General features: G+C 44.2%; 1 protein-coding gene across 6 annotated transcripts in view; it reads right to left on the bottom strand.

Moving 5' to 3' along the window:
* itpr1a (inositol 1,4,5-trisphosphate receptor, type 1a) overlaps positions 1–27,885 on the bottom strand; it is a 163,761-nt gene that overhangs the window by 39,178 nt on the left and 96,698 nt on the right. For all 6 annotated transcript variants that reach the window (XR_009206065.1, XM_058403087.1, XM_058403086.1 and 3 more), the window contains exons 28-38: positions 19,328–19,405; positions 19,059–19,196; positions 18,847–18,972; positions 18,434–18,634; positions 18,030–18,145; positions 16,611–16,746; positions 16,396–16,521; positions 4,426–4,554; positions 3,212–3,332; positions 2,426–2,610; positions 2,190–2,338 (exon numbers count right to left, since the gene is read on the bottom strand). Coding sequence is in view for 5 of the 6 variants with exons in the window: in XM_058403087.1 (XP_058259070.1) it covers positions 2,190–2,338; positions 2,426–2,610; positions 3,212–3,332; positions 4,426–4,554; positions 16,396–16,521; positions 16,611–16,746; positions 18,030–18,145; positions 18,434–18,634; positions 18,847–18,972; positions 19,059–19,196; positions 19,328–19,405 (1,505 nt within the window). In the remaining variant the exon portion in view is untranslated. The remainder of the gene's footprint in view (positions 1–2,189; positions 2,339–2,425; positions 2,611–3,211; positions 3,333–4,425; positions 4,555–16,395; positions 16,522–16,610; positions 16,747–18,029; positions 18,146–18,433; positions 18,635–18,846; positions 18,973–19,058; positions 19,197–19,327; positions 19,406–27,885) is intronic.

Genomic DNA, 27,885 nt, shown 5'->3' on the forward strand with positions numbered 1-27,885 from the left:
GTGTGTGTGGTGTTTTCGGACGTGTGTGTGGTGTTTTCAGACGTGTGTGTGTGGTGTTTTCGGACGTGTGTGTGGTGTTTTCGGACGTGTGTGTGTTGTTTTCGGACGTGTGTGTGGTGTTTTCGGACGTGTGTGTGTGGTGTTTTCGGACGTGTGTGTGTGGTGTTTTCGGACGTGTGTGTGGTGTTTTCGGACGTGTGTGTGGTGTTTTCGGACGTGTGTGTGTTGTTTTCGGACGTGTGTGTGGTGTTTTCGGACGTGTGTGTGTGGTGTTTTCGGACGTGTGTGTGTGGTGTTTTCGGACGTGTGTGTGTGGTGTTTTCGGACGTGTGTGTGGTGTTTTCAGACGTGTGTGTGTTGTTTTCGGATGTGTGTGTGGTGTTTCCGACGTGTGTGTGTTGTTTTCGAACGTGTGTGTGTGGTGTTTCCGACGTGTGTGTGTTGTTTTCGAACATGTCTGTGGTGTTTTCAGACGTGTGTGTGTGGTGTTTTCAGACGTGTGTGTGTGGTGTTTTCGAACGTGTGTGTGGTGTTTTCAGACGTGTGTGTGGTGTTTTCAGACGTGTGTGTGGTGTTTTCAGACGTGTGTGTGGTGTTTTCAGACGTGTGTGTGGTGTTTTCGGACGTGTGTGTGGTGTTTTCGGACGTGTGTGTGGTGTTTTCGGACGTGTGTGTGGTGTTTTCGGACGTGTGTGTGGTGTTTTCGGACGTGTGTGTGTGGTGTTTTCGGACGTGTGTGTGTGGTGTTTTCGGACGTGTGTGTGGTGTTTTCGGACGTGTGTGTGGTGTTTTCGGACGTGTGTGTGGTGTTTTCGGACGTGTGTTTGGTGATTTCGGACGTGTGTGTGGTGTTTTTATAGACGTGTGTGTGTGGTGTTTTCGGACGTGTGTGTGTGGTGTTTTCGGACGTGTGTGTGTGGTGTTTTTGGACGTGTGTGTGTGGTGTTTTCAGACGTGCGTGTGGTGTTTTCGGATGTGTGTGTGGTGTTTTCAGACGTGTGTGTGGTGTTTTCGGACGTGCGTGTGTGGTGTTTTCAGACGTGTGTGTGTGGTGTTTTCGGATGTGTGTGTGGTGTTTTTATAGACGTGTGTGTGTGGTATTTTCGGACGTGTGTGTGGTGTTTTTATAGACGTGTGTGTGTGGTGTTTTTGGACGTGTGTGTGGTGTTTTTGGACGTGTGTGTGGTGTTTTTGGACGTGTGTGTGGTGTTTTCGGACGTGTGTGTGGTGTTTTCAGACGTGTGTGTGGTGTTTTTATAGACGTGTGTGTGTGGTGTTTTCGGACGTGTGTGTGGTGTTTTTATAGACGTGTGTGTGTGGTGTTTTCGGACGTGTGTGTGGTGTTTTCGGACGTGTGTGTGGTGTTTTCGGACGTGTGTGTGGTGTTTTCGGACGTGTGTGTGGTGTTTTCGGACGTGTGTGTGGTGTTTTCGGACGTGTGTGTGGTGTTTTCGGACGTGTGTGTGGTGTTTTCGGACGTGTGTGTGTGGTATTTTCGGACGTGTGTGTGGTGTTTTCGGACGTGTGTGTGGTGTTTTCGGACGTGTGTGTGGTGTTTTCGGACGTGTGTTTGGTGATTTCGGACGTGTGTGTGGTGTTTTTATAGACGTGTGTGTGTGGTGTTTTCGGACGTGTGTGTGTGGTGTTTTCGGACGTGTGTGTGGTGTTTTCGGACGTGTGTGTGTGGTGTTTTCAGACGTGCGTGTGGTGTTTTCAGACGTGTGTGTGTGGTGTTTTCGGATGTGTGTGTGGTGTTTTCGGACGTGTGTGTGGTGTTTTCGGACGTGTGTGTGGTGTTTTCGGACGTGTGTGTGGTGTTTTCGGACGTGTGTGTGGTGTTTTCAGACGTGTGTGTGGTGTTTTCAGACGTGTGTGTGGTGTTTTCAGACGTGTGTGTGTGTAAAGTGAATAATGTTTGTTATTGTTTGTGTAGAGGTGTGTGTGTGGTGTTTTCGGACGTGTGTGTGGTGTTTTCGGACGTGTGTGTGGTGTTTTCGGACGTGTGTGTGGTGTTTTCGGACGTGTGTGTGGTGTTTTCGGACGTGTGTGTGGTGTTTTCGGACGTGTGTGTGGTGTTTTCGGACGTGTGTGTGGTGTTTTCGGACGTGTGTGTGGTGTTTTCAGACGTGTGTGTGTGTAAAGTGAATAATGTTTGTTATTGTTTGTGTAGAGGTGTGTGTAGTGCTTACTTGCAGATGAATCCTCCGCTCTCACACTTGCGATGAGCTTCAGTGTGTTCAGGAAACAGCAGCTCTGGACGATGGAGAACATCCACCAACACGGACAGCTCCGCCTGGACCAGGGGCCTCAAACGTTCCTCTAATGCTGAGACTATGTCCTACACACACACACACACACACACAGATAAACACACTGTAGAGATGTGTAGACTGTATAATGCAGGTTGTGGGGGTCACATGATCACCTGCAGTCTCTCGATGATGTTGCGGTAGTCCCTGGAGGCGGTGAGGACCGAGTCTCTCCGGGCGGCGTTACGAGCAGACAGTCTCCAGCTCAGTGCTGTTTTCTGGACAATGTTGTTGGACTTGATGAAGAGATTATTCACCTGACAGTCCAAATCCACTGGGATAGCAATCGCTCTGCCTTTAGCTGGGAAACAGAAGTTACGCTGGGGTATGTTTAGTGTGTGTGAGAGGAACCCTGGTGAGTTCTGTCTCTGACCTCAGGTGAGTGTTCAGCTCTGTGTCTGACCTCAGGTGAGTGTTCAGCTCTGTGTCTGACCTCAGGTGAGTGTTCAGCTCTGTGTCCTGACCTCTGGTAACACGATTACGTTTCCTGTCCTCTGTGTTCTCATCTTCTCTGTTTTGTTTGTTCGGTTCTCGGTTTCGTGTTTGTGTTTCTGTATTATTGTTGTATTTATTAATAAAATCCTGTCTGCCTTTTATCTCTGCACTCGGATCTGGACTGAGTTCCTGTGGAGTCACCGCTCCTGACAGAACCAACAGTCCTCTAGGATTCTGCTGCTTCATAAAGACTTCAAACATTCAGAACTAAGAGCTGAAAAGTAACCTAATGACAAAGTGCATGTGTGCAAACAGCGACACTGGGGTCACTAAACTTTGACCGTTTACTGACCTTCCCTGAGACACTGTTGGGTTGTGAACACTGAACAATCCGATGTTCTTACACAAAGAGAGCAGCTTTTACACAGTGGATGTAATGAGATGGAGGATGTGTGATGAGGTCTTACCCACGTCACTCAGGACCTTGATGCACGCCTCCACGCTGCCCTTCTGACTCGGGACCAGCCAGGTACAGTGATACACACGGAACACACCCTGCAGCAGCTGCACAAACACCGGCTGCCGAGTCTGGGGCACAAACACAAACACCACTAATCAAACCACCATCTCGACGGGAGGATTAACACCCGAGGCCTCGATAAGCTCCGCCCTGAAGGACATTCACAGCCCAGACTCCGCCCACAATATTGGTGGATCAGGTGGTGATTAATTCTCTCTTACAGCAGCTCTGACTGTAGCGCAGCTTTATATTAATGCACTGGCTCTGATACCTTATCGTTTCCATAGCAACAGCTCCTTCTGTTGAATTACAAATTTATAAAATGTTAAATCTATCCAACGTAATAGTATATAAACTGAAAAAGTTATGTACATTGTGTTTTACATTTTGAGGTAAAGATGATGACATTCTAAGAAGATCAAGTCTGGCAGCCCAGGTGTCTGAGACATTAACCTTTTGTCTGTATGTACTTCCTGACCACCGGGCAGGGTCCCAGGTTAAATGGGAATGCTAATCTCAAGGCCAGGCTGTGCCTTTGTCTCTATGATAATGTGAAGGTCTGGGTGATGCTGTCAGGCTGATTGGATTAACACCTATGCATTTGAACAACACTGTTATGCTGATGAGATCAGGGCTGGGGAAATTCCGTTACCGGGCTGATTCCTGTACTGCAGATGCAGGCTTTGTTTAGATTGTCTCCACCTCTCTGTACCCCCCCCCCCCCCCCGGAAAAGTATAAATTCTACAGTGCTGAAACTATAGTCAGACTTGGACAACTACAGCGACGCACAGTGAGTTCTCAATAAAGAGTAACTTCTGCTTGAAAGATATCCCAACGTCTCCTGGTCTCTGCTTTGACAAGGAAAAAGTTTCCAACATCCTTCACAGGGACTACATCAGCAGATGATCCTAGAACTGGTTAAACGATGTTAACGACATATTCTGTAATAAATAAATAATCCAGATCTTTGATAAACTGCTTGATAAAATTCTGTTATAGAAAACTGTTCAGTTTGAGGAGGTCACGGTGATTAGTTTCTTGTAACCGCACACCCTCACATCTTCATTCCTAACATATTTTGGTTTTAGTTTTTGGACATGGGCGGCGGCAGCAGCTGATCTTTACTGCACTCTGACCGGCCCTGTGTCTGTGTCCATCACCTGCAGGCTGGTGCTCTGGTCAGAGAACGGAGAGCTGAAGAAGGTGGTGACGATGCTCATGATGGTCTCGGTCACATATCTCTCCAGAACCATGTCTGCATGCTTACGGTCACTCGTATTGTTACACACCTGCCGAGAGGGAACAGAGATCATAGAGGAAACTTAAATGTGTGTGTTTTAGGTGTGTGTTTCAGCAGGTGTGTGTTTCAGCAGGTGTGTGTTTTTCAGGTGTGTGTTTCAGCAGATGTGTGTTTCAGCAGGTGTGTTTCAGGTGTGTTTCAGCAGGTGTGTGTTTCAGCAGGTGTGTGTTTCAGCAGATGTGTGTTTCAGCAGATGTGTGTTTCAGCAGATGTGTGTTTCAGCAGGTGTGTTTTTCAGCAGGTGTGTTTTTCAGCAGGTGTGTTTCAGCAGGTGTGTGTTTCAGCAGGTGTGTGTTTCAGCAGGTGTGTTTCAGCAGGTGTGTGTTTCAGCAGATGTGTGTTTCAGCAGGTGTGTGTTTCAGCAGGTGTGTTTTTCAGCAGGTGTGTTTCAGCAGGTGTGTTTCAGCAGATGTGTGTTTCAGCAGGTGTGTTTCAGCAGGTGTGTGTTTCAGCAGGTGTGTGTTTCAGCAGGTGTGTGTTTCAGCAGGTGTGTTTCAGCAGGTGTGTGTTTCAGCAGGTGTGTGTTTCAGCAGGTGTGTTTCAGCAGGTGTGTGTTTCAGCAGATGTGTGTTTCAGCAGGTGGGTGTTTCAGCAGGTGTGTTTCAGCAGGTGTGTTTCAGCAGGTGTGTGTTTCAGCAGGTGTGTGTTTCAGCAGGTGTGTGTTTCAGCAGGTGTGTGTTTCAGCAGATGTGTGTTTCAGCAGGTGTGTTTTTCAGCAGGTGTGTGTTTCAGCAGGTGTGTGTTTCAGCAGGTGTGTGTTTCAGCAGGTGTGTTTCAGCAGGTGTGTTTTTCAGCAGGTGTGCGTTCCAGCAGGTGTGTGTTTCAGCAGGTGTGTGTTTCAGCAGGTGTGTTTCAGCAGGTGTGTTTTTCAGCAGGTGTGTTTCAGCAGGTGTGTTTCAGTAGGTGTGTGTTTCAGCAGGTGTGTGTTTCAGCAGATGTGTGTTTCAGCAGGTGTGTGTTTCAGCAGACGTGTGTTTCAGCAGACGTGTGTTTCAGCAGACGTGTGTTTCAGCAGATGTTTGTTTCAGCAGATGTGTGTTTCAGCAGGTGTGTGTTTCAGCAGGTGTGTTTCAGCAGGTGTGTTTCAGCAGGTGTGTTTCAGCAGGTGTGTGTTTCAGCAGATGTGTGTTTCAGCAGACGTGTGTTTCAGCAGACGTGTGTTTCAGCAGATGTTTGTTTCAGCAGATGTGTGTTTCAGCAGATGTTTGTTTCAGCAGGTGTGTGTTTCAGCAGGTGTGTTTCAGCAGGTGTGTTTCAGTAGGTGTGTGTTTCAGCAGGTGTGTGTTTCAGCAGACGTGTGTTTCAGCAGATGTTTGTTTCAGCAGGTGTGTGTTTCAGCAGACGTGTGTTTCAGCAGACGTGTGTTTCAGCAGACGTGTGTTTCAGCAGATGTTTGTTTCAGCAGATGTTTGTTTCAGCAGGTGAGTGTTTCAGCAGGTGTGTTTCAGCAGGTGTGTTTTTCAGCAGGTGTGTTTTTCAGCAGGTGTGTGTTTCAGCAGATGTGTGTTTCAGCAGGTGTGTGTTTCAGCAGATGTGTGTTTCAGCAGGTGTGTTTCAGCAGGTGTGTTTCAGCAGGTGTGTGTTTCAGCAGATGTGTGTTTCAGCAGGTGTGTGTTTCAGCAGATGTTTGTTTCAGCAGATGTGTGTTTCAGCAGATGTGTGTTTCAGCAGGTGTGTGTTTCAGCAGGTGTGTTTCAGCAGATGTGTGTTTCAGCAGGTGTGTTTCAGCAGGTGTGTGTTTCAGCAGATGTTTGTTTCAGCAGATGTGTGTTTCAGCAGATGTGTGTTTCAGCAGGTGTGTGTTTCAGCAGGTGTGTGTTTCAGCAGGTGTGTTTCAGCAGGTGGGTGTTTCAGCAGGTGTGTGTTTCAGCAGGTGTGTTTCAGCAGGTGTGTTTTTCATCAGGTGTGTGTTTCAGCAGGTGTGTTTCAGCAGGTGTGTGTTTCAGCAGGTGTGTGTTTCAGCAGGTGTGTTTCAGCAGGTGTGTGTTTCAGCAGGTGTGTGTTTCAGCAGGTGTGTGTTTCAGCAGGTGTGTGTTTCAGCAGGTGTGTGTTTCAGCAGGTGTGTGTTTCAGCAGGTGTGTGTTTCAGCAGGTGTGTTTTTCATCAGGTGTGTGTTTCAGCAGGTGTGTTTCAGCAGGTGGGTGTTTCAGCAGGTGTGTGTTTCAGCAGGTGTGTTTCAGCAGGTGTGTTTTTCATCAGGTGTGTGTTTCAGCAGGTGTGTTTCAGCAGGTGTGTGTTTCAGCAGGTGTGTGTTTCAGCAGGTGTGTTTCAGCAGGTGTGTGTTTCAGCAGGTGTGTGTTTCAGCAGGTGTGTGTTTCAGCAGGTGTGTTTTTCAGCAGGTGTGTTTCAGCAGGTGTGTTTCAGTAGGTGTGTGTTTCAGCAGGTGTGTGTTTCAGCAGATGTGTGTTTCAGCAGGTGTGTGTTTCAGCAGACGTGTGTTTCAGCAGACGTGTGTTTCAGCAGACGTGTGTTTCAGCAGATGTTTGTTTCAGCAGATGTGTGTTTCAGGAGATGTGTGTTTCAGCAGGTGTGTTTCAGCAGGTGTGTTTCAGCAGGTGTGTGTTTCAGCAGATGTGTGTTTCAGCAGGTGTGTGTTTCAGCAGATGTGTGTTTCAGCAGGTGTGTTTCAGCAGGTGTGTTTCAGTAGGTGTGTGTTTCAGCAGATGTGTGTTTCAGCAGGTGTGTGTTTCAGCAGATGTTTGTTTCAGCAGATGTGTGTTTCAGCAGATGTGTGTTTCAGCAGGTGTGTGTTTCAGCAGATGTTTGTTTCAGCAGATGTGTGTTTCAGCAGATGTGTGTTTCAGCAGATGTGTGTTTCAGCAGGTGTGTTTCAGCAGGTGTGTGTTTCAGCAGATGTTTGTTTCAGCAGATGTGTGTTTCAGCAGATGTGTGTTTCAGCAGGTGTGTTTCAGTAGGTGTGTGTTTCAGCAGGTGTGTGTTTCAGCAGATGTTTGTTTCAGCAGATGTTTGTTTCAGCAGATGTGTGTTTCAGCAGATGTGTGTTTCAGCAGGTGTGTGTTTCAGCAGATGTGTGTTTCAGCAGGTGTGTTTTTCAGCAGGTGTGTGTTTCAGCAGGTGTGTGTTTCAGCAGGTGTGTGTTTCAGCAGATGTGTGTTTTTCAGCAGGTGTGTTTTTCAGCAGGTGTGTGTTTCAGCAGGTGTGTGTTTCAGCAGGTGTGTGTTTCAGCAGATGTGTGTTTTTCAGCAGGTGTGTTTTTCAGCAGGTGTGTGTTTCAGCAGGTGTGCGTTTCAGCAGGTGTGCGTTTCAGCAGGTGTGCGTTTCAGCAGGTGTGTTTCAGCAGGTGTGTGTTTTTCAGCAGGTGTGCGTTTCAGCAGGTGTGTGTTTCAGCAGGTGTGTGTTTCAGCAGGTGTGTGTTTCAGCAGGTGTGTGTTTTTCAGCAGGTGTGCGTTTCAGCAGGTGTGTGTTTCAGCAGGTGTGCGTTTCAGCAGGTGTGTTTTTTAGCAGGTGTGTTTCAGCAGGTGTGTTTCAGTAGGTGTGTGTTTCAGCAGGTGTGTGTTTCAGCAGGTGTGTGTTTCAGCAGATGTGTGTTTCAGCAGATGTGTGTTTCAGCAGGTGTGTTTCAGCAGATGTGTGTTTCAGCAGGTGTGTGTTTCAGCAGACGTGTGTTTCAGCAGACGTGTGTTTCAGCAGATGTGTGTTTCAGCAGATGTTTGTTTCAGCAGATGTGTGTTTCAGCAGATGTGTGTTTCAGCAGGTGTGTTTCAGTAGGTGTGTGTTTCAGCAGGTGTGTGTTTCAGCAGATGTGTGTTTCAGCAGGTGTGTGTTTCAGCAGATGTGTGTTTCAGCAGGTGTGTGTTTCAGCAGGTGTGTGTTTCAGCAGATGTGTGTTTCAGCAGATGTGTGTTTCAGCAGGTGTGTGTTTCAGCAGGTGTGTTTCAGCAGATGTGTGTTTCAGCAGATGTTTGTTTCAGCAGGTGTGTTTCAGCAGGTGTGTGTTTCAGCAGGTGTGTTTCAGCAGGTGTGTGTTTCAGCAGATGTGTGTTTCAGCAGGTGTGTGTTTCAGCAGATGTTTGTTTCAGCAGGTGTGTTTCAGCAGATGTGTGTTTCAGCAGATGTGTGTTTCAGCAGGTGTGTTTTTCAGCAGGTGTGTTTTTCAGCAGGTGTGTGTTTCAGCAGGTGTGTGTTTCAGCAGGTGTGTGTTTCAGCAGGTGTGTGTTTCAGCAGGTGTGTGTTTCAGCAGATGTGTGTTTCAGCAGGTGGGTGTTTCAGCAGGTTTGTGTTTCAGCAGATGTTTGTTTCAGCAGATGTGTGTTTCAGCAGGTGTGTTTTTCAGCAGGTGTGTGTTTCAGCAGATGTGTGTTTCAGCAGGTGTGTTTCAGCAGATGTGTGTTTCAGCAGGTGTGTTTCAGCAGGTGTGTGTTTCAGCAGATGTTTGTTTCAGCAGATGTGTGTTTCAGCAGATGTGTGTTTCAGCAGGTGTGTTTCAGCAGGTGTGTTTCAGTAGGTGTGTGTTTCAGCAGATGTGTGTTTCAGCAGGTGTGTGTTTCAGCAGATGTTTGTTTCAGCAGATGTGTGTTTCAGCAGATGTGTGTTTCAGCAGGTGTGTGTTTCAGCAGGTGTGTTTCAGCAGGTGTGTGTTTCAGCAGATGTGTGTTTCAGCAGGTGTGTTTTTCAGCAGGTGTGTGTTTCAGCAGGTGTGTGTTTCAGCAGGTGTGTTTCAGCAGGTGTGTGTTTCAGCAGGTGTGTGTTTCAGCAGGTGTGTTTCAGCAGGTGTGTGTTTCAGCAGATGTGTGTTTCAGCAGGTGTGTGTTTCAGCAGGTGTGTTTTTCAGCAGGTGTGTTTCAGCAGATGTGTGTTTCAGCAGGTGTGTTTCAGCAGGTGTGTGTTTCAGCAGGTGTGTGTTTCAGCAGGTGTGTTTCAGCAGGTGTGTGTTTCAGCAGGTGTGTGTTTCAGCAGGTGTGTGTTTCAGCAGATGTGTTTCAGCAGGTGTGTGTTTCAGCAGATGTGTGTTTCAGCAGGTGGGTGTTTCAGCAGGTGTGTGTTTCAGCAGATGTGTGTTTCAGCAGGTGTGTTTCAGCAGGTGTGTTTCAGCAGGTGTGTGTTTCAGCAGATGTGTGTTTCAGCAGATGTGTGTTTCAGCAGGTGTGTGTTTCAGCAGGTGTGTGTTTCAGCAGGTGTTTGTTTCAGCAGATGTGTGTTTCAGCAGATGTGTGTTTCAGCAGGTGTGTGTTTCAGCAGGTGTGTGTTTCAGCAGGTGTGTGTTTCAGCAGATGTGTGTTTCAGCAGGTGTGTTTAAGGTGTGTTTCAGCAGATGTGTGTTTCAGCAGGTGTGTTTCAGCAGGTGTGTGTTTCAGCAGATGTGTGTTTCAGCAGATGTGTGTTTCAGCAGATGTGTGTTTCAGCAGGTGTGTTTTTCAGCAGGTTTGTGTTTCAGCAGATGTTTGTTTCAGCAGATGTGTGTTTCAGCAGGTGTGTTTTTCAGCAGGTGTGTTTTTCAGCAGGTGTGTGTTTCAGCAGGTGTGTTTCAGCAGGTGTGTGTTTCAGCAGGTGTGTGTTTCAGCAGGTGTGTTTCAGCAGGTGTGTGTTTCAGCAGGTGTGTGTTTCAGCAGGTGTGTGTTTCAGCAGGTGTGTGTTTCAGCAGGTGTGTTTTTCAGCAGGTGTGTGTTTCAGCAGGTGTGTGTTTCAGCAGGTGTGTGTTTCAGCAGATGTGTGTTTCAGCAGATGTGTGTTTCAGCAGGTGTGTGTTTCAGCAGATGTGTGTTTCAGCAGGTGTGTGTTTCAGCAGGTGTGTTTTTCAGAAGGTGTGTGTTTCAGCAGGTGTGTGTTTCAGCAGGTGTGTTTCAGCAGGTGTGTGTTTCAGCAGGTGTGTGTTTCAGCAGGTGTGTTTCAGCAGGTGTGTGTTTCAGCAGGTGTGTGTTTCAGCAGGTGTGTGTTTCAGCAGGTGTGTGTTTCAGCAGATGTGTGTTTCAGCAGGTGTGTGTTTCAGCAGGTGTGTTTTTCAGCAGGTGTGTGTTTCAGCAGGTGTGTGTTTCAGCAGGTGTGTGTTTCAGCAGGTGTGTTTCAGCAGGTGTGTGTTTCAGCAGGTGTGTGTTTCAGCAGATGTGTGTTTCAGCAGGTGTGTGTTTCAGCAGGTGTGTTTTTCAGCAGGTGTGTGTTTCAGCAGGTGTGTGTTTCAGCAGATGTGTGTTTCAGCAGATGTGTGTTTCAGCAGATGTGTGTTTCAGCAGATGTGTGTTTCAGCAGGTGTGTGTTTCAGCAGATGTGTGTTTCAGCAGATGTGTGTTTCAGCAGGTGTGTTTTTCAGCAGGTGTGTTTTTCAGAAGGTGTGTGTTTCAGCAGGTGTGTGTTTCAGCAGGTGTGTTTCAGCAGGTGTGTGTTTCAGCAGGTGTGTGTTTCAGCAGGTGTGTTTCAGCAGGTGTGTGTTTCAGCAGATGTGTGTTTCAGCAGGTGTGTGTTTCAGCAGGTGTGTTTTTCAGCAGGTGTGTTTCAGCAGATGTGTGTTTCAGCAGGTGTGTTTCAGCAGGTGTGTGTTTCAGCAGGTGTGTGTTTCAGCAGGTGTGTGTTTCAGCAGGTGTGTTTCAGCAGGTGTGTGTTTCAGCAGGTGTGTGTTTCAGCAGGTGTGTGTTTCAGCAGATGTGTGTTTCAGCAGGTGTGTGTTTCAGCAGGTGTGTGTTTCAGCAGGTGTGTGTTTCAGCAGGTGTGTGTTTCAGCAGGTGTGTTTTTCAGCAGGTGTGTGTTTTAGCAGGTGTGTTTCAGCAGGTGTGTGTTTCAGCAGGTGTGTGTTTCAGCAGGTGTGTTTCAGCAGGTGTGTGTTTCAGCAGATGTGTGTTTCAGCAGGTGTGTGTTTCAGCAGGTGTGTTTCAGCAGGTGTGTTTTTCAGCAGGTGTGCGTTCCAGCAGGTGTGTGTTTCAGCAGGTGTGTGTTTCAGCAGGTGTGCGTTTCAGCAGGTCTGTTTCAGCAGGTGTGTTTCAGCAGGTGTGTGTTTCAGCAGGTGTGTGTTTTTCAGCAGGTGTGTTTCAGCAGGTGTGTGTTTCAGCAGGTGTGTGTTTTTCAGCAGGTGTGTTTCAGCAGGTGTGTTTCAGCAGACGTGTGTTTCAGCAGATGTGTGTTTCAGCAGGTGTGTTTCAGCAGGTGTGTGTTTCAGCAGATGTGTGTTTCAGCAGGTGTGTGTTTCAGCAGGTGTGTGTTTCAGCAGATGTGTGTTTCAGCAGGTGTGTTTTTCAGCAGGTGTGTTTTTCAGCAGGTGTGTGTTTCAGCAGGTGTGTGTTTCAGCAGGTGTGTGTTTCAGCAGGTGTGTTTCAGCAGGTGTGTTTCAGCAGGTGTGTGTTTCAGCAGGTGTGTGTTTCAGCAGGTGTGTGATTCAGCAGATGTGTGTTTCAGCAGGTGTGTTTCAGCAGGTGTGTGTTTCAGCAGATGTGTGTTTCAGCAGATGTGTGTTTCAGCAGGTGTGTGTTTCAGCAGATGTGTGTTTCAGCAGGTGTGTTTCAGCAGGTGTGTGTTTCAGCAGGTGTGTGTTTCAGCAGGTGTGTGTTTCAGCAGGTGTGTGTTTCAGCAGGTTTGTGTTTCAGCAGGTGTGTGTTTCAGCAGATGTGTGTTTCAGCAGGTGTGTTTAAGGTGTGTTTCAGCAGATGTGTGTTTCAGTAGGTGTGTTTCAGCAGGTGTGTGTTTCAGCAGATGTGTGTTTCAGCAGGTGTGTGTTTCAGCAGGTGTGTGTTTCAGCAGGTGTGTGTTTCAGCAGGTGTGTTTCAGCAGATGTGTGTTTCAGCAGGTGTGTTTCAGCAGATGTGTGTTTCAGCAGATGTGTGTTTCAGCAGATGTGTGTTTCAGCAGGTGTGTTTCAGCAGATGTGTGTTTCAGCAGATGTGTGTTTCAGCAGGTGTGTTTCAGCAGATGTGTGTTTCAGTAGGTGTGTGTTTCAGCAGATGTGTGTTTCAGCAGGTGTGTTTCAGCAGGTGTGTGTTTCAGCAGATGTGTGTTTCAGCAGGTGGGTGTTTCAGCAGGTGTGTGTTTCAGCAGATGTGTGTTTCAGCAGGTGTGTGTTTCAGCAGATGTGTGTTTCAGCAGGTGTGTGTTTCAGCAGGTGTGTGTTTCAGCAGGTGTGTTTCAGCAGGTGTGTGTTTCAGCAGGTGTGTGTTTCAGCAGGTGTGTGTTTCAGCAGATGTGTGTTTCAGCAGGTGTGTTTCAGCAGGTGTGTGTTTCAGCAGGTGTGTGTTTCAGCAGGTGTGTTTCAGCAGGTGTGTGTTTCAGCAGGTGTGTGTTTCAGCAGATGTGTGTTTCAGCAGGTGTGTGTTTCAGCAGGTGTGTTTTTCAGCAGGTGTGTGTTTCAGCAGGTGTGTGTTTCAGCAGGTGTGTGTTTCAGCAGATGTGTGTTTCAGCAGATGTGTGTTTCAGCAGGTGTGTGTTTCAGCAGATGTGTGTTTCAGCAGGTGTGTTTTTCAGCAGGTGTGTTTTTCAGAAGGTGTGTGTTTCAGCAGGTGTGTGTTTCAGCAGGTGTGTTTCAGCAGGTGTGTGTTTCAGCAGGTGTGTGTTTCAGCAGGTGTGTGTTTCAGCAGGTGTGTGTTTCAGCAGGTGTGTTTTTCAGCAGGTGTGTGTTTTAGCAGGTGTGTTTCAGCAGGTGTGTGTTTCAGCAGGTGTGTGTTTCAGCAGGTGTGTTTCAGCAGGTGTGTGTTTCAGCAGATGTGTGTTTCAGCAGGTGTGTGTTTCAGCAGGTGTGTGTTTCAGCAGGTGTGTTTTTCAGCAGGTGTGCGTTCCAGCAGGTGTGTGTTTCAGCAGGTGTGTGTTTCAGCAGGTGTGCGTTTCAGCAGACGTGTGTTTCAGCAGACGTGTGTTTCAGCAGATGTGTGTTTCAGCAGGTGTGTGTTTTTCAGCAGGTGTGTTTCAGCAGGTGTGTGTTTCAGCAGGTGTGTGTTTTTCAGCAGGTGTGTTTCAGCAGGTGTGTTTCAGCAGACGTGTGTTTCAGCAGACGTGTGTTTCAGCAGACGTGTGTTTCAGCAGATGTGTGTTTCAGCAGATGTTTGTTTCAGCAGATGTGTGTTTCAGCAGGTGTGTGTTTCAGCAGGTGTGTTTCAGCAGGTGTGTGTTTCAGCAGGTGTGTGTTTCAGCAGGTGTGTGTTTCAGCAGGTGTGTGTTTCAGCAGGTGTGTGTTTCAGCAGGTGTGTGTTTCAGCAGGTGTGTGTTTCAGCAGGTGTGTGTTTCAGCAGGTGTGTGTTTCAGCAGGTGTGTTTCAGCAGGTGTGTGTTTCAGCAGGTGTGTGTTTCAGCAGGTGTGTGTTTCAGCAGATGTGTGTTTCAGCAGATGTGTGTTTCAGCAGGTGTGTGTTTCAGCAGGTGTGTGTTTCAGCAGGTGTGTGTTTCAGCAGGTGTGTGTTTCAGCAGGTGTGTGTTTCAGCAGGTGTGTGTTTCAGCAGGTTTGTGTTTCAGCAGGTGTGTGTTTCAGCAGATGTGTGTTTCAGCAGGTGTGTTTAAGGTGTGTTTCAGCAGATGTGTGTTTCAGTAGGTGTGTTTCAGCAGGTGTGTGATTCAGCAGATGTGTGTTTCAGCAGGTGTGTGTTTCAGCAGGTGTGTGTTTCAGCAGGTGTGTGTTTCAGCAGGTGTGTTTAAGGTGTGTTTCAGCAGATGTGTGTTTCAGCAGGTGTGTTTCAGCAGGTGTGTTTAAGGTGTGTTTCAGCAGATGTGTGTTTCAGCAGGTGTGTTTCAGCAGGTGTGTGTTTCAGCAGATGTGTGTTTCAGCAGATGTGTGTTTCAGCAGGTGTGTGTTTCAGCAGGTGTGTGTTTCAGCAGGTGTGTGTTTCAGCAGGTTTGTGTTTCAGCAGGTGTGTGTTTCAGCAGGTGTGTGTTTCAGCAGGTGTGTGTTTCAGCAGGTGTTTGTTTCAGCAGATGTGTGTTTCAGCAGATGTGTGTTTCAGCAGGTGTGTTTAAGGTGTGTTTCAGCAGATGTGTGTTTCAGCAGGTGTGTGTTTCAGCAGATGTGTGTTTCAGCAGATGTGTTTCAGCAGGTGTGTTTTTCAGCAGGTTTGTGTTTCAGCAGATGTGTGATTCAGCAGATGTGTGATTCAGCAGGTGTGTTTTTCAGCAGGTGTGTTTTTCAGCAGGTGTGTGTTTCAGCAGGTGTGTTTCAGCAGGTGTGTGTTTCAGCAGGTGTGTGTTTCAGCAGGTGTGTTTCAGCAGGTGTGTTTCAGCAGACGTGTGTTTCAGCAGATGTTTGTTTCAGCAGATGTGTGTTTCAGCAGGTGTGTGTTTCAGCAGGTGTGTTTCAGCAGGTGTGTGTTTCAGCAGGTGTGTGTTTCAGCAGGTGTGTGATTCAGCAGATGTGTGTTTCAGCAGGTGTGTTTCAGCAGGTGTGTGTTTCAGCAGATGTGTGTTTCAGCAGATGTGTGTTTCAGCAGGTGTGTGTTTCAGCAGGTTTGTGTTTCAGCAGGTGTGTGTTTCAGCAGATGTGTGTTTCAGCAGGTGTGTGTTTCAGCAGGTTTGTGTTTCAGCAGGTGTGTGTTTCAGCAGGTGTGTGTTTCAGCAGGTGTGTGTTTCAGCAGGTGTGTGTTTCAGCAGGTGTGTTTAAGGTGTGTTTCAGCAGATGTGTGTTTCAGCAGGTGTGTGTTTCAGCAGATGTGTGTTTCAGCAGATGTGTGTTTCAGCAGATGTGTGTTTCAGCAGGTGTGTGTTTCAGCAGGTGTGTGTTTCAGCAGGTGTGTGTTTCAGCAGATGTGTGTTTCAGCAGGTGTGTGTTTCAGCAGGTGTGTGTTTCAGCAGGTGTGTTTCAGCAGGTGTGTGTTTCAGCAGGTGTGTGTTTCAGCAGGTGTGTGTTTCAGCAGGTGTGTGTTTCAGCAGGTGTGTTTCAGCAGGTGTGTGTTTCAGCAGGTGTGTGTTTCAGCAGGTGTGTTTCAGCAGGTGTGTGTTTCAGCAGGTGTGTGTTTCAGCAGGTGTGTGTTTCAGCAGGTGTGTTTTTCAGCAGGTGTGTTTCAGCAGATGTGTGTTTCAGCAGATGTGTGTTTCAGCAGGTGTGTTTTTCAGCAGGTGTGTGTTTCAGCAGGTGTGTGTTTCAGCAGGTGTGTTTCAGCAGGTGTGTGTTTCAGCAGGTGTGTGTTTCAGCAGATGTGTGTTTCAGCAGGTGGGTGTTTCAGCAGGTGTGTGTTTCAGCAGATGTGTGTTTCAGCAGGTGTGTTTCAGCAGGTGTGTGTTTCAGCAGGTGTGTGTTTCAGCAGGTGTGTGTTTCAGCAGGTGTGTGTTTCAGCAGGTGTGTTTCAGCAGGTGTGTGTTTCAGCAGATGTGTGTTTCAGCAGGTGTGTGTTTCAGCAGGTGTGTGTTTCAGCAGATGTGTGTTTCAGCAGGTGTGTTTTTCAGCAGGTGTGTTTTTCAGCAGGTGTGTGTTTCAGCAGGTGTGTGTTTCAGCAGGTGTGTGTTTCAGCAGGTGTGTGTTTCAGCAGGTGTGTGTTTCAGCAGGTGGGTGTTTCAGCAGGTGTGTGTTTCAGCAGATGTGTGTTTCAGCAGGTGTGTTTCAGCAGGTGTGTGTTTCAGCAGGTGTGTGTTTCAGCAGGTGTGTTTCAGCAGGTGTGTGTTTTTCAGCAGGTGTGTTTCAGCAGGTGTGTGTTTTTCAGCAGGTGTGTTTTTCAGCAGGTGTGTGTTTCAGCAGGTGTTTGTGTAACACTCAGTCCTGTGAGAGTGTTTAATTAGCATTTACTTTATATGACTCAGACTAAAAGACTGAACTGAACTGAGACTTCTGCAGATTTTATTTCAGAAATGTTTGTTCTATTTATTGTTTAATTTAATAAATAATTGTAATGTGTTTTTTTTTAAGTTATGTGAATGACTTGCAGATGAAGTTAAATTTCTCTGCATCACTGCCTTCATCTGCTCCAGTAGAGTAATCTTACTCTGCAGATGTCCACCAGGAAATCATCGAAGAGCTTCCACATGTGGTTACTGGTGTAGATCTCCTTCATCTCCACCTCCGTGTCCACGTAGCAGTGATTCAGGAAGTTCACATACGCCATCTTCACCTGAGAAAAAAGACACAGGACTGGATTATTTATTTATTCTTATAACTGCACACACACACACATACACACACACACACACACACACACACCTCAGGGATGCAGTCCTCATGTGTGACCACACGCACAATGTCATCCAGCGGGAGAAGAGAATTACACTTTATCTCTGTGTAGACATTTTTACCTTCTGTACACACGGCCAACAGCTCCACCAGGTGGATATGATACCTGTTCTCACACACACACACACACACACACAGAGTTGTGCTGCAGTTAATCACCAGTTAAAACACCACTATTGTGATTGGTCAGAAGGTGTTAAATTGATTAAAGTGTTTTATTTACTAACGAGACTGAAAAAGGCACACCTGTGCTTCACTATTCAGGTGAACTTTTACCCTCTACCACTGAGAGCATAATCACAAACTGTATCTCAATCTGTTTTTTCACCGCACTGCAACAGACCGAACATCCCCTCAGCAGGGGTGTGAGAACTGACCAATGAATCACTAATACCCAACCACCCACATCCACAAGATGACAAAAGTCTTTATTAAGACACCTCTCACCCTGATCCTGGACTATTTACCTCCTCCCCTCAGGAAGGTGACCAGGGCTTCAGCTCTGACTTTATTACCACACTGTGTCCACTCTGCACATTTGCACAGCACATTACTTATAACACAATCGTGCACTACTGTATTTCATCCCTGCTCTGTATTTATATATATTAACATGACTATACCACTGTACACTGCAGAGACTGACTGACATGACTTCTCATCATCACAACATCAGTGCCTGACCTTGCAAATGTACTTCTAGAGGAATGGTCAAAAATTCCCATAAACACACTCCTAAACCTTGTGGAAAACCTTCCCAGAAGAGTTGAAGCTGTTATAGCTGCAAAGGGCGGGACAACTCCATATTACATTCATGTGCATGTAAAGATGTCCCAAAACTTTTGGCCTGGCTCACAGTCTCTGCTTTAATTCATCCCAAAGGTGTTCTATGGGGTTGAGGTCAGGACTCTGTGCAGGTCAATCAAGTTCCTCCACATAAAAGTTGGGAGCATGAAATTGTCCAAAATGTCTTGGTATGAAGTTGAAGCATTAAGAGTTCCTTTCACTGGAACTAAGGGGCCGAGCCCAACCCCTGAAAAACAACACCTGAACTCAATCATCTGGAGGGATGTCCCAATACTTTTGGCTATTTAGTGTACATACTATTTATAATATTTACTGCACACTGTACAGGACTTATCTAATCTGATCTAACTCTCTAACAGCGGTTCTGACAGCGGAGCAGCGGCACATCACAGTTTAATATAAATGATGATATTAATACCGATCGTTATCTCGGATATTAATACTGAACTCTGATGATCCTGACTGTGAGAATCAGACCAGACTGCAGACTCAGTGAGACTCTGAGGAGGATGAAGCTTGTGTCATGCTGTTTGAGAAGGAAACATACTCTCATCTCTCACCCCCCGCTCCCCCCATACACACCTGAGAGCGCTGTTCTCGTCTAGACGCTCCCTCTCCAGACGCATCATCTGCACTAATGTCTGGAACGATGCGCGATCATTATAGAATACCAGGACATCCTCACCTGCGGTCACCAACTTCACACACACACACACACACACACACACAGTTATTACATGTGTTAGACAGCATGTTACAGAACGTCCGTGTTCAAGAAGAAGAGTCTAGACGTTTAGACGTTTTTAAAATAGGCACTGAATTTATTTTATTACGTCCTTCATAGATTTTTCTTTCTTTCTCAAAACAATCTGTTTTTAGTAAACAGATATAAAGCAGAAAATGTAACTCTGCAAATAAATATACAGAAATGAAATGAATTATCAGAAGCAAAGTATATTTTTTCACAGATACACACACACACTGACCTCGGCCATGACGATGTCCTGACACTTCTTGATGAACTTGTTCTCGGCTTTGACGATGGTCTGCAGGAATTTGAGGTAGTGGACGCTGCGTCCATGTGTCTCAATGCAGTGGACAAAGTGCTGCACAACTCTCTCATTAATCTCACTGCAGAGCTGGAAGTTATTCATGAAGATGTGCTGCATGGTCACAGCCTCTAGGATCTGAAACACACAGACACACACAGACACACACACACACTCGAGCTTGAGATTGAAAGATGAATATGACAACAGATGAGAATTTCAGGTTGGATTTCCTGATCTTTACATCTCTATGCGTTAAACACCTCAAAACATCTCACATGACATACAGGAACATGTGACTGACAAGTGTGTGTGAGTGTGTGTCTGTGTGTGTGTGTCTCAGATCTTACTCCAGGGTTGAGGAACAGGTTAATGTGTTTGTGCAGTAGAGCCTGGTTCTGCTGGTTTCCTGCACAGAAGTTCTGGAGGAACTGATGAGCTAAGGTCATGATCTCCTGCATCCAAACATCCTCACCCTATCAAACACACACACACAGGCAATAAACCCAGAGAAACGAGCACAGAGAATGAATGACTAAACCTCACACACACACACACACACCTTCTCATAAGGGATCTGTAGAAGTTCCAGGACCACTGAGTGAGCCCCCATGTTCCTAAGGAGACGCTGCTGCTGCTTCTTGTTCTTCCTGCCAGACAGACACTCCATCACACACAGCTTACTCAGTCTCAGGAGGATCTGCACACACACATGCAGACACACACACAGAGCTGTTAATAACACATGATACACACAGTTTTCTTTAACATGAGTAATCCCAGAGCATTAACATGAGTGTGAACAGAAAGCGTGAACAAATCCAATCTGACCTCCTTGACCAGTCGGTAGTTGGAGCTGCTGGTGCTCTCCACTTTGGGTTTGTGTAATCCATCAGAACCAGAGTCACTCTGTTCATGCAGAAGAATAAAGGTTCAGTCCAGTTTTATTTATCCAGTGTGGAACAGTGGACATTATTATTCAATTTTATTTGTATAGCGCTTTTAACAAAGAGCATTGTCTCAAAGCAGCTTTACATGAAAAACCACATAAGAAAACAACAAACATAGACAGACAGACAGACAGACAGTCCTAGATGTTATCCCAAGTGAGCAAGCCTGAGGTGACTGAGGCGACTGTGGCAAGGAAAAACTTCCTTAAATGGTAAGAGGAAGAAACCTTGAGAGGAACCAGACTCAAAAGGGAACCCATCCTCATTTGGGTGACAATTGTGTGATGTAGATACAGCATGTGTATAGTGTTATGTAAATCAATAAGGAGGTTGTTGTTCACAGCGCTGCTTGAATATCCCAATCCTCACAAGCAGAACCCGGCTGGAGCTGGTCCATCTCCGGATGCCACTGGAGCACAGTCTCTGTATGCCTCGGGATGGGTAGAAGAAAGCTTTACAGAAATTCTGAAAGATTTAGATCCTAATGAGTGAATCAGAGGTAAGGAAGTGAGGTGAGGAAGAAACCTGGAGAGGAACCAGACTGACAACCTCATCCTCAACTGAGAGACTGTGTGTGATAGTGTTTAGAGTGTGTGATATTGTTTAGATTGTGTGATAGTGTTTGGTGTGTGTGATAGTGTTTGGTGTGTGATAGTGTTTGGTGTGTGATAGTGTTTAGAGTGTGTGATAGTGTTTAGAGTGTGTGATACAATTTAGAGTGTGTAATAGTGTTTAGATTGTGTGATAGTGTTTGGTGTGTGATAGTGTTTAGAGTGTGTGATAGTGTTTAGAGTGTGTGATAGTGTTAAGAGTGTGTGATAGTGTTTAGAGTGTGTGATAGTGTTTGGTTTGTGTGATAGTGTTTAGAGTGAGATAGTGTTTAGTGTGTGATAGTGTTTAGAGTGTGTGATAGTGTTTAGAGTGTGTGATAGTATTTGGTGTGTGTGAGTGTTTAGAGTGTGTGATAGTGTTTAGTGCATAGAGTGTGTGATATTGTTTAGAGTGTGTGATAGTGTTTAGAGTGTGTGATAGTGTTTAGTGCATAGAGTGGAGTGTGTGATATTGTTTAGAGTGTGTGATATTGTTTAGAGTGTGATAGTGTTTAGAGTGTGTGATAGTGTTTGGTGTGTGTGATAGTGTTTAGAGTGTGTGATAGTGTTTAGAGTGTGATAGTGTTTAGTGCATAGAGTGTGTGATATTGTTTAGAGTGTGTGATAGTGTTTGGTGTGTGTGATAGTGTTTAGAGTGTGTGATAGTGTTTAGAGTGAGTGATAGTGTTTAGAGTGTGTGATAGTGTTTAGTGTGTGTGATAGTGTTTAGTGTGTGTGATAGTGCTTAGTGTGTGATAGTGTTTAGAGTGTGTGATAGTGTTTGGTGTGTGTGATAGTGTTTAGAGTGTGTGATAGTGTTTAGAGTGAGTGATAGTGTTTAGAGTGTGTGATAGTGTTTAGTGTGTGATAGTGTTTAGAGTGTGTGATAGTGTTTAGAGTGTGTGATAGTGTTTAGAGTGTGTGATAGTGTTTAGTGCGTAGAGTGTGTGATATTGTTTAGAGTGTGTGATAGTGTTTAGAGTGTGTGATAGTGTTTGGTGTGTGTGATAGTGTTTAGAGTGTGTGATAGTGTTTAGAGTGTGTGATAGTGTTTAGAGTGTGTGATAGTGTTTAGTGCGTAGAGTGTGTGATATTGTTTAGAGTGTGTGATAGTGTTTAGAGTGTGTGATAGTGTTTGGTGTGTGTGATAGTGTTTAGTGTGTGTGATAGTGCTTAGTGTGTGTGATAGTGTTTAGAGTGTGTGATAGTGTTTAGAGTGTGTGATAGTGTTTAGAGTGTGTGATAGTGTTTGGTGTGTGTGATAGTGTTTAGAGTGAGTGATAGTGTTTAGAGTGAGTGATAGTGTTTGGAGTGTGTGATAGTGTTTAGTGCGTAGAGAGTGTGATATTGTTTAGAGTGTGTGATAGTGTTTAGAGTGTGTGATAGTGTTTGGTGTGTGTGATAGTGTGTGATAGTGTTTGGTGTGTGTGATAGTGTTTAGAGTGTGTGATAGTGTTTAGAGTGTGTGGTAGTGTTTAGTGTGTGTGATAGTGTTTAGAGTGTGTGATATTGTTTAGATTGTGTGATAGTGTTTGGTGTGTGATAGTGTTTGGTGTGTGTGATAGTGTTTAGAGTGTGTGGTAGTGTTTAGTGTGTGTGAAAGTGTTTAGAGTGTGTGATAGGGTTTAGTGTGTGATAGTGTGTAGAGTGTGTGATACAGTTTAGAGTGTGTGATAGTGTTTAGAGTGTGTGATAGTGTTTGGTGTGTGTGATAGTGTTTGGTGTGTGATAGTGTTTAGAGTGTGTGATAGTGTTTAGAGTGTGTGATAGTGTTTGGTGTGTGATAGTGTTTAGAGTGTGTAATAGTGTTTAGAGTGTGTGATAGTGTTTGGTGTGTGATAGTGTTTAGAGTGTGTGATAGTGTTTAGAGTGTGTGATAGTGGTTGGTGTGTGATAGTGTTTAGAGTGTGTGATAGTGTTTGGTGTGTGTGATAGTGTTTGGTGTGTGATAGTGTTTAGAGTGTGTGATAGTGTTTAGAGTGTGTGATAGTGTTTGGTGTGTGATAGTGTTTAGAGTGTGTAATAGTGTTTAGATTGTGTGATAGTGTTTGGTGTGTGATAGTGTTTAGAGTGTGTGATAGTGTTAAGAGTGTGTGATAGTGTTTAGAGTGTGTGATAGTGTTTAGAGTGTGTGATAGTGTTTAGAGTGTGTGATAGTGTTTGGTGTGTGTGAGTGTTTAGAGTGTGTGATAGTGTTTGGTGTGTGTGATAGTGTTTGGTGTGTGTGAGTGTTTAGAGTGTGTGATAGTGTTTGGTGTGTGTGATAGTGTTTGGTGTGTGATAGTGTTTAGAGTGTGTGATAGTGTTTAGAGTGTGTGATAGTGTTTGGTGTGTGATAGTGTTTAGAGTGTGTAATAGTGTTTAGATTGTGTGATAGTGTTTGGTGTGTGATAGTGTTTAGAGTGTGTGATAGTGTTAAGAGTGTGTGATAGTGTTTAGAGTGTGTGATAGTGTTTAGAGTGTGTGATAGTGTTTAGAGTGTGTGATAGTGTTTGGTGTGTGTGAGTGTTTAGAGTGTGTGATAGTGTTTGGTGTGTGATAGTGTTTAGAGTGTGTGATAGTGTTTAGAGTGTGTGATAGTGTTTGGTGTGTGATAGTGTTTAGAGTGTGTGATAGTGTTTGGTGTGTGTGATAGTGTTTGGTGTGTGATAGTGTTTAGAGTGTGTGATAGTGTTTAGAGTGTGTGATAGTGTTTGGTGTGTGATAGTGTTTAGAGTGTGTAATAGTGTTTAGATTGTGTGATAGTGTTTGGTGTGTGATAGTGTTTAGAGTGTGTGATAGTGTTAAGAGTGTGTGATAGTGTTTAGAGTGTGTGATAGTGTTTAGAGTGTGTGATAGTGTTTAGAGTGTGTGATAGTGTTTGGTGTGTGTGAGTGTTTAGAGTGTGTGATAGTGTTTAGTGCATAGAGTGTGTGATATTGTTTAGAGTGTGTGATAGTGTTTAGAGTGTGTGATAGTGTTTAGTGCATAGAGTGTGTGATATTGTTTAGAGTGTGATAGTGTTTAGAGTGTGTGATAGTGTTTGGTGTGTGTGATAGTGTTTAGAGTGTGTGATAGTGTTTAGAGTGTGTGATAGTGTTTAGAGTGTGTGATAGTGTTTGGTGTGTGTGATAGTGTTTAGAGTGAGTGATAGTGTTTAGAGTGAGTGATAGTGTTTGGAGTGTGTGATAGTGTTTAGTGCGTAGAGAGTGTGATATTGTTTAGAGTGTGTGATAGTGTTTAGAGTGTGTGATAGTGTTTGGTGTGTGTGATAGTGTGTGATAGTGTTTGGTGTGTGTGATAGTGTTTAGAGTGTGTGATAGTGTTTAGAGTGTGTGGTAGTGTTTAGTGTGTGTGATAGTGTTTAGAGTGTGTGATATTGTTTAGATTGTGTGATAGTGTTTGGTGTGTGTGATAGTGTTTGGTGTGTGATAGTGTTTGGTGTGTGTGATAGTGTTTAGAGTGTGTGGTAGTGTTTAGTGTGTGTGAAAGTGTTTAGAGTGTGTGATAGGGTTTAGTGTGTGATAGTGTGTAGAGTGTGTGATACAGTTTAGAGTGTGTGATAGTGTTTGGTGTGTGTGATAGTGTTTGGTGTGTGATAGTGTTTAGAGTGTGTGATAGTGTTTAGAGTGTGTGATAGTGTTTGGTGTGTGATAGTGTTTAGAGTGTGTAATAGTGTTTAGAGTGTGTGATAGTGTTTGGTGTGTGTGATAGTGTTTGGTGTGTGATAGTGTTTAGAGTATGTGATAGTGTTTAGAGTGTGTGATAGTGTTTGGTGTGTGATAGTGTTTAGAGTGTGTGATAGTGTTTGGTGTGTGTGATAGTGTTTGGTGTGTGATAGTGTTTAGAGTGTGTGATAGTGTTTAGAGTGTGTGATAGTGTTTGGTGTGTGATAGTGTTTAGAGTGTGTAATAGTGTTTAGATTGTGTGATAGTGTTTGGTGTGTGATAGTGTTTAGAGTGTGTGATAGTGTTAAGAGTGTGTGATAGTGTTTAGAGTGTGTGATAGTGTTTAGAGTGTGTGATAGTGTTTGGTTTGTGTGATAGTGTTTAGAGTGAGATAGTGTTTAGTGTGTGATAGTGTTTAGAGTGTGTGATAGTGTTTAGAGTGTGTGATAGTGTTTGGTTTGTGTGATAGTGTTTAGAGTGAGATAGTGTTTAGTGTGTGATAGTGTTTAGAGTGTGTGATAGTGTTTAGAGTGTGTGATAGTGTTAAGAGTGTGTGATAGTGTTTAGAGTGTGTGATAGTGTTTAGAGTGTGTGATAGTGTTTGGTTTGTGTGATAGTGTTTAGAGTGAGATAGTGTTTAGTGTGTGATAGTGTTTAGAGTGTGTGATAGTGTTTAGAGTGTGTGATAGTGTTTAGAGTGTGTGATAGTGTTTGGTGTGTGTGAGTGTTTAGAGTGTGTGATAGTGTTTAGTGCATAGAGTGTGTGATATTGTTTAGAGTGTGTGATAGTGTTTAGAGTGTGTGATAGTGTTTAGTGCATAGAGTGTGTGATATTGTTTAGAGTGTGTGATATTGTTTAGAGTGTGATAGTGTTTAGAGTGTGTGATAGTGTTTGGTGTGTGTGATAGTGTTTAGAGTGTGTGATAGTGTTTAGAGTGTGATAGTGTTTAGTGCATAGAGTGTGTGATATTGTTTAGAGTGTGTGATAGTGTTTGGTGTGTGTGATAGTGTTTAGAGTGTGTGATAGTGTTTAGTGTGTGTGATAGTGCTTAGTGTGTGATAGTGTTTAGAGTGTGTGATAGTGTTTGGTGTGTGTGATAGTGTTTAGAGTGTGTGATAGTGTTTAGAGTGAGTGATAGTGTTTAGAGTGTGTGATAGTGTTTAGTGTGTGTGATAGTGTTTAGTGTGTGTGATAGTGCTTAGTGTGTGATAGTGTTTAGAGTGTGTGATAGTGTTTGGTGTGTGTGATAGTGTTTAGAGTGTGTGATAGTGTTTAGAGTGAGTGATAGTGTTTAGAGTGTGTGATAGTGTTTAGTGTGTGTGATAGTGTTTAGAGTGAGTGATAGTGTTTAGAGTGTGTGATAGTGTTTAGTGTGTGATAGTGTTTGGTGTGTGATATTGTTTAGAGTGTGTGATATTGTTTAGAGTGTGTGATAGTGTTTAGAGTGTGTGATAGTGTTTGGTGTGTGTGATAGTGTTTAGTGTGTGTGATAGTGCTAAGTGTGTGATAGTGTTTAGAGTGTGTGATAGTGTTTGGTGTGTGTGATAGTGTTTAGAGTGAGTGATAGTGTTTAGAGTGAGTGATAGTGTTTAGAGTGTGTGGTAGTGTTTAGTGTGTGTGATAGTGTTTAGAGTGTGTGGTAGTGTTTAGTGTGTGTGATAGTGTTTGGTGTGTGTGATAGTGTTTGGTGTGTGTGATAGTGTTTAGAGTGAGTGATATTGTTTAGTGCGTAGAGTTTGTGATATTGTTTAGAGAGTGTGATAGTGTTCAGATTGTGTGATAGTGTTTAGAGTGTGTGATAGTGTTTAGTGTGTGTGATAGTGTTTAGAGTGTGTGATAGTGTTTAGTGTGTGTGATAGTGTTTAGAGTGTGTGATAGTGTTTGGTGTGTGTGATAGTGTTTAGAGTGTGTGATAGTGTTTAGTGTGTGTGAAAGTGTTTAGAGTGTGTGATAGGGTTTAGTGTGTGATAGTGTTTAGAGTGTGTGATAGTGTTTGGTGTGTGTGATAGTGTTTAGAGTGTGTGATAGTGTTTAGTGTGTGTGATAGTGTTTAGTGTGTGTGATAGTGTTTAGTGTGTGATAGTGTTTAGAGTGTGTGATAGTGTTTGGTGTGTGTGATAGTGTTTAGAGTGTGTGATAGTGTTTAGAGTGAGTGATAGTGTTTAGAGTGTGTGATAGTGTTTAGTGTGTGTAATAGTGTTTAGTGTGTGATAGTGTTTGGTGTGTGATATTGTTTAGAGTGTGTGATAGTGTTTAGAGCGTGTGATACAGTTTAGAGTGTGTGATAGTGTTTAGTGTGTGTAATAGTGTTTAGATTGTGTGATAGTGTTTGGTGTGTGTGATAGTGTTTGGTGTGTGATAGTGTTTAGAGTGTGTGATAGTGTTTAGTGTGTGTGATAGTGTTTAGAGTGTGTGATAGTGTTTAGTGTGTGATAGTGTTTAGAGTGTGTGATAGTGTTTGGAGTGTGTGATACAGTTTAGAGTGTGTGATAGTGTTTAGTGTGTGTAATAGTGTTTAGATTGTGTGATAGTGTTTGGTGTGTGATAGTGTTTAGAGTGTGTGATAGTGTTTAGTGCGTAGAGTTTGTGATATTGTTTAGAGTGTGTGATAGTGTTTAGAGTGTGTGATAGTGTTTGGTGTGTCTGATAGTGTTTAGTGTGTGTGATAGTGCTTAGTGTGTGTGATAGTGTTTAGAGTGTGTGATAGTGTTTAGTGTGTGTGATAGTGTTTAGAGTGTGTGATAGTGTTTAGAGTGTGTGGTAGTGTTTAGTGTGTGTGATAGTGTTTAGAGTGTGTGATAGTGTTTAGTGTGTGTGATAGTGTTTAGAGTGTGTGATAGTGTTTAGTGTGTGTGATAGTGTTTAGTGTGTGTGATAGTGTTTAGAGTGTGTGATAGTGTTTAGTGTGTGTGATAGTGTTTAGAGTGTGTGATAGTGTTTGGTGTGTGATATTGTTTAGACTGTGTGATAGTGTTTAGAGTGTGTGATAGTGTTTGGTGTGTGTGATAGTGTTTAGTGTGTATGATAGTGCGTAGTGTGTGTGATAGTGTTTGGTGTGTGTGATATTGTTTAGAGTGTGTGATAGTGTTTAGAGTGTGTGATAGTGTTTAGGGCGTAGAGTGTGTGATAGTGTTTAGAGTGTGTGATATTGTTTAGAGTGTGATAGTGTTTAGAGTGTGTGATAGTGTTTGGTGTGTGTGATAGTGTTTAGAGTGTGTGATAGTGTTTAGAGTGTGTGATAGTGTTTAGAGTGTGTGATAGTGTTTGGTGTGTGTGATAGTGTTTAGAGTGTGATAGTGTTTAGTGCATAGAGTGTGTGATATTGTTTAGAGTGTGTGATAGTGTTTGGTGTGTGTGATAGTGTTTAGTGTGTGTGATAGTGCTTGGTGTGTGTGATAGTGTTTGGTGTGTGTGATATTGTTTGGTGTGTGTGATATTGTTTAGAGTGTGTGATAGTGTTTAGAGTGTGTGATAGTGTTTAGGGCATAGAGTGTGTGATAGTGTTTAGATTGTGTGATAGTGTTTAGGGCGTAGAGTGTGTGATAGTGTTTAGATTGTGTGATAGTGTTTGGTGTGTGTGATAGTGTTTGGTGTGTGTGATAGTGTTTAGAGTGTGTGATAGTGTTTGGTGTGTGTGATAGTGTTTGGTGTGTGTGATATTGTTTAGAGTGTGTGATAGTGTTTAGAGTGTGTGATAGTGTTTAGGGCATAGAGTGTGTGATAGTGTTTAGATTGTGTGATAGTGTTTGGTGTGTGTGATAGTGTTTGGTGTGTGTGATAGTGTTTAGAGTGAGTGATAGTGTTTAGTGCGTAGAGTTTGTGATATTGTTTAGATTGTGTGATAGTGTTTGGTGTGTGTGATAGTGTTTGGTGTGTGTGATAGTGTTTAGAGTGTGTGATAGTGTTTAGAGTGTGTGATAGTGTTTAGGGCGTAGAGTGTTTGATAGTGTTTAGATTGTGTGATAGTGTTTGGTGTGTGTGGTAGTGTTTAGTGTGTGTGATAGTGTTTAGAGTGTGTGATAGTGTTTGGTGTGTGTGATAGTGTTTGGTGTGTGTGATAGTGTTTAGAGTGAGTGATAGTGTTTAGAGTGAGTGATAGTGTTTAGAGTGTGTGATAGTGTTTGGTGTGTGTGATAGTGTTTGGTGTGTGTGATAGTGTTTAGAGTGAGTGATAGTGTTTAGTGCGTAGAGTTTGTGATAT

The sequence above is a fragment of the Hemibagrus wyckioides genome, linkage group LG11, assembly GCF_019097595.1.
Source record: "Hemibagrus wyckioides isolate EC202008001 linkage group LG11, SWU_Hwy_1.0, whole genome shotgun sequence".
NCBI classification, from domain to species: domain Eukaryota; kingdom Metazoa; phylum Chordata; class Actinopteri; order Siluriformes; family Bagridae; genus Hemibagrus; species Hemibagrus wyckioides.